Source organism: Oncorhynchus masou, unplaced genomic scaffold (assembly GCF_036934945.1).
Source record: "Oncorhynchus masou masou isolate Uvic2021 unplaced genomic scaffold, UVic_Omas_1.1 unplaced_scaffold_6261, whole genome shotgun sequence".
Taxonomy (NCBI): domain Eukaryota; kingdom Metazoa; phylum Chordata; class Actinopteri; order Salmoniformes; family Salmonidae; genus Oncorhynchus; species Oncorhynchus masou.
The window spans coordinates 6755-17556 of record NW_027012691.1 but is presented as its reverse complement, the minus strand read 5'-3'; the positions used below and the strand labels follow the sequence as shown (position 1 = coordinate 17556).

At 41.2% G+C, this 10802-nt stretch overlaps 1 protein-coding gene across 1 annotated transcript; it reads right to left on the bottom strand.

Annotated features, from left to right (window-relative positions):
• Window positions 1-2155: 2155 nt before the first annotated feature.
• Window positions 2156-10526, bottom strand: LOC135536481 (tumor necrosis factor alpha-induced protein 3-like). Its single transcript, XM_064962818.1, has 3 exons — window positions 10436-10526; window positions 9078-9419; window positions 2156-2274 (listed from the first exon to the last, which is right to left on the bottom strand). Exons 2-3 carry the CDS (start codon window positions 9382-9384, stop codon window positions 2156-2158), a joined length of 426 nt encoding a protein of 141 aa, XP_064818890.1. The 5' UTR covers window positions 9385-9419; window positions 10436-10526.
• Between the last annotated feature and the right edge of the window lie 276 nt (window positions 10527-10802).

Sequence of the window (10802 nt, the reverse complement as noted above, 5' to 3'; positions counted from 1 at the left end):
CTAACAGACCTGGGTGATACTAGTAACAGACCTGGGTGATACTACTAACAGACCTGGGTGATACTACTAACAGACCTGGGTGATACTACTAACAGACCTGGGTGATACTACTAACAGACCTGGGTGATACTACTAACAGACCTGGGTGATACTACCAACAGGTGATACTACTAACATACCTGGGTGATACTACTAACAGACCTGGGTGATACTGGTAACAGACCTGGGTGACCAACAGACCTGTGATGCTACTAACAGATCTGGGGTGATACTACTAACAGACCTGGGTGATACTACCAACAGACTTACCAGACCTGGTGATACTACTAACAGACAGACCTGGGTGATACTGCACTAGCAGACCTGGGTGATACTGACAGACCTGGGTGAAACTACTGGGTATACAGACCTGGGTGATACTACTAACAGACCTGGGTGATACTAGTAACAGGTGATACTACTATACATAACCTGGTAGTACTAGTAACAGACCTGGGTGATACTAGTAACAGGTGATACTACTACAGACCTGGGTGATACTACTAACAGACCTGGGTGATACTACCAACAGGTGATCCTAACAGACCTATACTGCAACAGATACTACTGGGTGATACTACTAACAGATACTGGGTACTACTAACAGACCTGGGTGATACTACTAACAGACCTGGTTGAAACTACCAACAGGTGATACTACTAACAGACCTGGGACACTAGCAACAGACCTGGGTGATACCAACAGACTTGGGTGATACTACTACAGACCTGGGTGATACTACTGACAGACCTGGGTGAAACTACTTACAGACCTGGGTGATACTACTAACAGACCTGAGTGATACTACTAACAGGTGATACTACTAACAGACCTGGGTGATACACAGGTGATACTAAACAGACCTGGGTGATACTACTAACAGACCTGGGTGATAGTACCAACAGGTGATACTACTAACAGACCTGGGTGATACTACTAGGGTGACACTACTAACAGACCTGGGTGATACTACTAACAGACCTGGGTGAAACTACCAACAGGTGATACTACTGGGGTGATACTAGTAACTATACTACTAACAGACCTGGGTGATACTACTAACAGACCTGGGTGATACTACCAACAGGTGATACTACTACCAGACCTGGGTGATACTACTAACAGATCTGGTGACACTACCAACAGACCTGGTGATACTAACAGACCTGGGTGAAACTACCAACAGGTGATACTGACCTGGGTGATACTAGTAACAGGTGATACTACTAACAGACCTGGGTGATACTAGTAACAGACCTGGGTGATACTACTAACAGACCTGGGTGATACTACTGACAGACCTGGGTGATACTGACAGACCTGGTGAAACTGGACCTGGGTGATACTACTACAGACCTGGTGATACTACTAACAGGTGATACTACTAACATACCTGGGTGATACTAGTAACAGGTGATACTACTAACAGACCTGGTGATACACTATCCTGTATGATACTACTAACAGACCTGGGTGATACTACTAACAGACCTGGGTGATACTGCTAACAGACCTGGGTGATATTATCAGACCTGGGTGATACTACTAACAGACCTGGGTGATCTGCTATAGTAATATCATCCTGTTCATAGAGGAGGTCTGCTATAGTAACATCATCCTGGTCGTAGAGGTCTGCTATAGTAATATCATCCTGTTCATAGGAGGTCTGCTATAGTAACATCATCCTGGTCGTAGAGGTCTGCTATAGTAACACCATCCTGGTCGTAAGAGAGAGTCTGCTATAGTAACATCATCCTGGTGGTAGAGGAGGTCTGCTATAGTAACATCATCTGGTCGTAGAGGAGGTCTGCTATAGTAACATCATCCTGGTCGTAAGAGGAGGTCTGCTTTAGTAACACCATCCTGGTAAAGAGGAGGTCTGCTATAGTAACATCATCCTGGTCGTTAGAGGAGGTCTGCTTTAGTAACACCATCCTGGTCGTAGAGGAGGTCTGCTATAGTAACACCATCCTGGCCGGGAGGAGGTCTGTTATTCAAACACAATCAGCAGCCATTGAGGGGGCCTCCGTTCCTCACCATAGTGCTGTAACGCAGGCCAGTCTGGGTGAACTCCTGAGACTGGGTAGTAGCCTTTTCCCTGTCTGGAAACGGGCTCTAAAGTTGCCTGTTTGTTCTCCTTGAGCACACTGTGCAGGGCCTTCTCAGGACCAGGTCTGTGTCCTGCACCCCCAGCATGTACTGAGAGGCAGCATGGAGAAGACAGTTCCCATCTCCTGCAACACACACAAAGCCATGACATATGAGGCAGATATTACATACAAGTGTAGGCTCTTAATTTGATCACTCTTTTGTTGCTGAGAATTTATTATGTTCACGCATTCAAACTTTGTAAAGTTCCATCTGGTTTGATCCAGGCATGTAGAGTGGAGGGTAAGTTTATCTACAGTTCCGTTACTAATACAACTCTTTACTATGATTCTGTGTTTGTGAAATACAAACTTCCCATCACCACAGGTAAGACTGCGAGTTATTAACAGCAAAACTATCCATCGCCGACAAAGACCTGTATCGCTCTGAGAAAAAGGAGGAAAAGGAGAGGATTTCCAGAGCAGCTCTTGCAGCTCTTTAGAGGCATCAATTTATATCTGACCACCATTCATCACCTTACAGAGGAAATATAAAACACTGAGAAAGTTTGATATCATAGACTATCAGCACTGTTGGTTTGTTATATCTGACCACCATTCATCACCTTACAGTGGAAATGATGTCACAGGAATATCCAGCACTGTTGGTTTGTGTGGTGTACTTTACGTCGCTTTCCATGTGTTGTCTTCTATGGTTGTCTTCATGTCATACAACATGGCTAAAACAGACTGGACCACTAGGCCAATGACACATACAGTATTGGTTTAAACTCTAACTGTAGTTTAATTAGGCCGTCATATGCTCCTTGGCACGTTAACACTAAAACAACCTCAACTAAATAAGAGAATGAAGAAACAGCCTTCAGTGATGACTGGAGAGGGTGACAGATGGAGCAAAATGAGTAAATCAGGTAAAGTTGCATTTGCAGGTTTAATTCCTAGTTTAAGAAATCAATGATAAACCATCTGGCAGACAAACCGTCTGACTCTTACTGCAGGTCAGTGGGGTCTTTTTGTCATTGTAACAAAATGGGCCTAAAGCATTTGAAATACCCTGCTGCCTGCCACACCAAAGAGAGGAATTTCCCTGATTGTGGTTCTCTGTGACTAAGTGCCGTGAAGCTGCCATTTGACTCTTTCTTCCCCTTGTCAGCTACTCCAGAGACATCCGAGACATGTGGCCCTGGACTTTCCAGAGGGGCGGTGCTTGGCTCGGCTGGAATGTTTTCTATTCACGAGCTTCACCAACAACCAATAGAGATCTCATTTTCGTGTGGTATGATATATTTTAATATTTTACACCCGCATATTTCTTTACCTAAAAGAAGAAGTTCTGAGTTCCGACACTGAATACCTTCGGCCTTCCTCTTTTTCTCTTCCGCCATGTTGAATACACCAGTAGAGGTGGACAGCGTGTCGAATACACCAGTAGAGGTGGACAGTGTGTCGAATACACCAGTAGAGGTGGACAGTGTGTCAAATATATCAGTAGAGGTGGACAGCGTGTCGAAAACACCAGTAGAGGTGGACAGCGTGTCGAATACACCAGTAGAGGTGGACAGCGCGTCAAATACACTAGTAGAGGTGGACAGCGTGTCGAATACACCAGTAGAGGTGGACAGCGTGTCGAATACACCAGTAGAGGTGGAGAGCGTGTCGAATACACTAGTAGAGGTGGACAGCATGTTGAATACACCAGTGGAGGTGGACATCGTGCTGAAAACACCAGTAGAGGTGGACAGCGTGTCGAAAACACCAGTAGAGGTGGACAGCGTGTCGAATACACTAGTAGAGGTGGACAGCGTGTCGAATACACCAGTAGAGGTGGACAGCGTGTCGAATACACCAGTAGAGGTGGAGAGCGTGTCGAATACACTAGTAGAGGTGGACAGCATGTTGAATACACCAGTGGAGGTGGACATCGTGTCGAAAACACCAGTAGAGGTGGACAGCGTGTCGAAAACACCAGTAGAGGTGGACAGCGTGTCGAATACACTAGTAGAGATGGACAGCGTGTCGAATACACCAGTGGAGGTGGACAGCATGTCGAATACACTAGTAGAGGTGGACAGCGTGTCAAATGTACCAGTAGAGGTGGACAGCGTGTCGAATACACCAGTAGAGGTAGACAGCGTGTCAAATACACCAGTAGAGGTGGACAGCGTGTCGAATACACCTGTAGAGGTGGACAGCGTGTCAAATATACCAGTAGAGGTGGACAGCGTGTCGAATACACCAGTAGAGGTGGACAGCGTGTCAAATACACCAGTAGAGGTGGACAACGTGTCGAATACACCAGTAGAGGTGGACAGCGTGTCGAATACACCAGTAGAGGTGGACAGCGTGTCAAATACACTAGTAGAGGTGGACAGCATGTTGAATACACCAGTGGAGGTGGACACTGTGTTGCGATAAGTGCAACACTGTTTTTACATACTGTATGCTCTCAAATATTATACCTTTGTAATGTGTATCACTATCATACCCTTGTAATATGTGCATCACTATTATAACTATGTAATATGTAATATAAACTGGTTGTTTTGAGTCCTGAATGCTGATTGGCTGAAAGCCATGGTATATCAGACCGTATTCCATGGGTATGACAAAAAGTACTGGTCTAATTACGTTGGTAACCAGTTTATAATAGTGATAAGGCAATAAGGTATTTGTGGTATATGGCCAATATACTGACGGCTAAGGGCTGTGTCCAGGCACTCCGTGTTGGCCATATACCACACCTCCTCCGCCTTATTGCTTAATTATAACTATGTAATATGTATTATAACTATGTACATTATTATAACTATGTACATTATTATAACTATGAAATATGTATTATAACTATGTACATTATTATAACTGTGATATGTACATTACTATTATAACTCTGCAAAATGTATTATAACTCTGTAATATGTACATTACTATTATTAACTATGTAATAGCTATTATAACTATGTAATATGTACATTACTTTTACAACTATGTTATATGTATATCACTATTACAACTATGTAATAGGTATTATAACTATAATATGTACATTACTATTACAACTATGTAATATCTACATTACTATTATAACTATGTAATAGGTATTACAACTACATAATATCTACATTACTATTACAACTATGTTATATGTATATTACTACTATAACTATGCAATGGTATTATAACAAATATGTATATTACTATCATAACTATGTAATAGGTATTATAACGATGTAATATGTACATTACTATTATAAGTATAAAATGTACATTACTATTAGAACTATGTAATAGGTATTATAACTATGTAATATGTACATTACTATTATAAGTATAAAATGTACATTACTATTATAACTATGGAAATCAAATCAAATCTAATCTAATTTTATTTGTCACATACACATGGTTAGCAGATGTTAATGCGAGTGTAGCGAAATGCTTGTGCTTCTAGTTCCGACAATGCAGTAATAACCAACAAGTAATCTAACTAACAATTCCAAAACTACTGTCTTATACACACAAGTGTAAGGGGATAAAGAATATGTACATAAAGATATATGAATGAGTGATGGTACAGAGCAGCATAGGCAAGATACAGTAGATGGTATCGAGTACAGTAGGTATTATAACTATGTAATAGGTATTATAACTATGTAATAGGTATTATAACCATGTAATAGGTATTATAACTATGTAATAGGTATATTACTATTTTAGCTCTGTATAGGTATTTTAACTATGTAATATGTACATTACTATCATAACTATGTAATAGGTATTATAACTATGTATTATGTATATTACTACTAATATTACTACTACTAATATTATTACTACTATAATTATGTAATATGTACATTACTAGAACATTACTATTATAACTATGTAATATGTACGTTACTATTATAAATATGTAATGGGTTTTATAACAACGTTGTTTTATAATGTTGTTTAATAACAACGTAATAGGTATAACTATATAATAGTATAATAATATAATAATACCTATATATAGGTATATTACTATTTTAAACTCTGTAATAGAATAGAATATGTATTCTAACTATGTAATATGTACATTATGTACATAACTATATAATAGGTATTATAACTATATAATATGTATATTACTACTATAACTATGTAATATGTACATTACTATCATAACTATGTAATAGGTATTATAACTATGTAATATGTGTATTACTACTATAACTATGTCATAGGTATTATAACCACGTAATATGTATATTACTACTATAACTATCTAATATGTACATTACTATCATAACTATGTCATAGGTATTATAACTATGTAATATGTATATTACTACTATAACTATGTAATATGTACATTACTATTATAAGTATAATATGTACATTACTATTATAACTACGTAATAGGTATTATAACTATATAATAGGTATATTACTATTATAACTCTGTAATATGTATTATACCTCTAATATGTATTATAACTATGTAATATGTATTAGAACTATGTAATATGTAATATGTACATTGCGATTATAACTATGTAATACGCTGAATCATGAGGTGATGGTCGTGGATGAATAGCACAACAATGGGCTTAAGGATCTTCAGGATCTCGTCAATTTACCACAATAAAATGAAATCGTCTAAGTTTACCGTAGCTTATGCCTGCCCATAGCATAACCCCACCGTCACTATGGGGCACTCTGTTCACAACGTTGACATCAGCAAACTGCTCGCCCACACAACACCATACACGTGGTTTGCGGTTGTTTGAGGCCGGTTGGACGTAATGCCAAATCCTCTAAACAACTTTAGGTGGGTTATGACAGAGGTGGGTTATGACAGAAAAATTAACATTTAATTCTCTGACAACACTTAAGACATCTGTGGCATTGCGTTGTGTGACAAAACTGCATATTTTATTGTCCCCAGCACAAGGTTCCCATCCTCTACCTCTCCTGTCCTCCTCTACCTCTCCTGTCCTCCTCTACCTCTCCTGTCCTCCTCTACCTCTCCTGTCCTCCTCTATCTCTCCTGTCCTCCTCTACCTCTCCTGTCCTCCTCTATCTCTCCTGTCCTCCTCTACCTCTCCGGTACAGTCCTCCTCTACCTCTCCTGTCCTCCTCTACCTCTCCTGTCCTCCTCTACCTCTCCTGTCCTCCTCTATCTCTCCTGTCCTCCTCTACCTCTCCTGTCCTCCTCTATCTCTCCTGTCCTCCTCTACCTCTCCGGTACAGTCCTCCTCTATCTCTCCTGTCCTCCTCTATCTCTCCTGTCCTCCTCTACCTCTCCTGTCCTCCTCTACCTCTCCTGTCCTCCTTTATCTCTCCTGTCCTCCTCTACCTCTCCGGTACAGTCCTCCTCTACCTCTCCTGTCCTCCTCTATCTCTCCTGTCCTCCTCTACCTCTCCTGTCCTCCTCTATCTCTCCTGTCCTCCTCTACCTCTCCGGTACAGTCCTCCTCTACCTCTCCTGTCCTCCTCTATCTCTCCTGTCCTCCTCTACCTCTCCTGTCCTCCTCTATCTCTCCTGTCCTCCTCTACCTCTCCGGTACAGTCCTCCTCTACCTCTCCTGTCCTCCTCTATCTCTCCTGTCCTCCTCTACCTCTCCGGTACAGTCCTCCTCTACCTCTCTGGTCCTGTCCTGTCCTCCCCTAGTCATCTACCACTCCTGTCCTGTCCTCCCCTAGTCATCTACCACTCCTGTCCTGTCCTTATTCACCAGTCACCATACGCAATGGATTAATTCCAGTGAGTCAGCAGCCAGCCAACCAGCAACAGACAGAGTGGTCCTCCTCAGTCTAAAAGTCATAGCTGCTATGTCATTCATAGGAAAATCTACTCTATACTATAATTTCCCAAATCAAGGTCTGGCTGAGCCCTCCAGAGACTTCTATATTTTCTAAATCAAGGCCTGTCTGGGCCCTCCAAAGACTTCTATATTTTCCAAATTTAGGCATGGGTGGGCCCTCCAGAGACTTATATGAGGAAATTCCACTCACTCAATAGAAAGGAAATATGTATCATGTCAAGGGTCTTTCTGGATTGGATTTACAGGAAGACAAACTTCTCTTATCACTATAATTTTACTGGAAATACTTTAGTTTCAACATATATGGAAAATACATTAGCCTGATTCATGTTTCATGTACTGTTACTATGGTGTGACAGCATTAAAATGGCAAAGGTTCAACAAACCCTCATTGCTTACTATGTATGAATCCATAATTATGTCCTCTTTTTGTCTTGGTGTGAATAAACCATGGATTAAAACACAGCAGTAATCAACCTTAACAGTAAGATTGTAGTTATTAAGCAGCTATATGTGGAATAAGGCAACCACATGATAGTGAGGGAACCCATCAGCATTGGAATTTAAGACATGCCTATACAACTAATTCTAGTTGATGATGTTGGGAAGTAGTTTTGAGTGAGGTAAGATATTACCCTCAATAAGACAATAAACCTAATAACCTGGTTATATATCCACCTGACAATAACATTCCATCTTTGCAATGATTGCTGTATGATTTGTGAATAAAGGTCCAACTCACTTAGCTACTTATTGAGAGAAGGGGTATACCCAAACCTCCACTGCAAAGCAGACAGAAACAAATCATTACAGAGTTTGAATGTGTCAACAGAATTAACTCGGTCAACATGGTCTTTAGAACAATGGAGGGGAAATTATCAGTATGACATCATAGAATTTCTGCTTTGGGATGTCCCACATAAGTACCCTAGACGTTATGATCTACAAATACTGTACTGTAAATCTGCAGAGTCATGTTAGGTACCATTCAAATCAAGAGCTGATAATGGTAATTCTAAAAGAGACACAACCCCCCCCCCCTTTTCATAAATACCTCCTACCTTCCTACTAGAATGACCAACAAGGGGAACAGGCACCGAAACCAAACTAATACATTACCATTGGTCCTCAGTGGTACCATTTTCTTGACCTCGTGGCACCAGTTGAGCTTCTTCTCCTGCTCTAGGGAGCTCTGCATGGCCCTGTCCAAGATGGCTGCCTGAATGACCTGTTGGAAGGCCTGAGGGAACTGGCTCATGCTGATCATCTCTAGGGTGTACCGGTGCATGCCCCGCAGGTGGTGCATCAGGCTTTCACTGCCCGCAGGCTTCACTACATCGTTGGGCACCCGCTCCCGGATCTTGACCGCTTTCAGCAGGTTACTCACAAAGAGGAACTTGGGCAGGAAATTCTGTCCCTGGGACATGGTGTTCACCAGATGTAACGTGTACCAATGCAGAACTGAAGAGTAGGAAAACAGTTGTTGGTTGGTTTCATTGGCAGCATGTGGTTCTGATCACTGGACTATATGGCCCACTTCTAATACTAGACAAAGTGCGGGTCATGACTAAAGACAAACAAGACAGCTTTTGTGTTATTTTCCAAGTTAGAATTCCCCCACAACCTCTGTTGCCCCAATGGGACAGAGGCACCCTCTACAAGCTGATGGTGATTTTTCAGACCCTAAGCCAAAGGACAGCTGTAAGCAGGGGCTAGTTAAAAAAATAAAAAATAAGGCCCACTCACAACCACCATCACAGAAAAGTCATGCTTCGATAATACTGGCAATGATTGATGCATAAGAATGGAACTATTTAAAACCCTTACAGTTCTTTCCATTTGTCAAATTGGAGGACCATTGAAACAGGAACTTGTCAGTCAGGCATTACTTACTTATAACAATAGGCTCTTATGATCTTATTGAAGAGGTACCTAACTACAATGTGATCAAATCAGATGTATACACTGTATATTTTTTTGCACCGTGTACAGTGACAAAACTATTCAAGTATCCTTCATCAATTACAGTATAGCCTACCTTGAAGGCGCATAATGTAATTGTAGAATAACCTCTAAATATCTATGTAATAAGGAGAGTGTCGCTCTTTCGATATTGGCAGACTGGTCAGCGCACGGGGAATCATGAGCGCTGCAGTTCACACAAAAGACAGTAACAGGAGCCTGCTGACTGACGTTTGAATTACTTAGTCCATTCCTCTGACAGAAACATTGTAACATTGCATCGCGAGTATTGTCATAAACATAGTTAAAATGAAACATGAACTATTAATTCCATATTTAATTGCTTGAGGGTGACGTCTTCGTAAACAATGGCGCCCACCGACGTGCGCAACCTCGGTCTATCTTCCCAGAAACACAACAATGCAACGACGTATAGTATATAGATTTCAAACGCTAAAACGAAAGTGAGTTCCAATTATTGATAGAGAAACATATAGAATATGAATGAATATTACCTGTACAATAAGACCACCAACAAAGCCCTAAGGATGCTCCTGGTAGTCCTCTGCCACTTCAATCAGGGTAACCGCAGCAGTCCAAACAGCGCCATTCCAGCCTTCTTCACAATCAATTATATGTTGGTATGTTTACTCTACATGTCAAAGCATAGAATCACGTCCTCCAACTTAATGTAGTTCATGCAGACTGCGGAAAAGCCCAGGCAGACAAAGGGGATTTTCCAGTGTTAGGGACTTTCCACTTATCTCTCACAGCCTTCAGACGCAGTTACATCTCACAAAACATAGGGGTGTCTGAGCAAAGCGCCATTAAGCTACGTTCTCTGGGTCATTAATGACGGTGACGAATAGCGCACTGAAATGC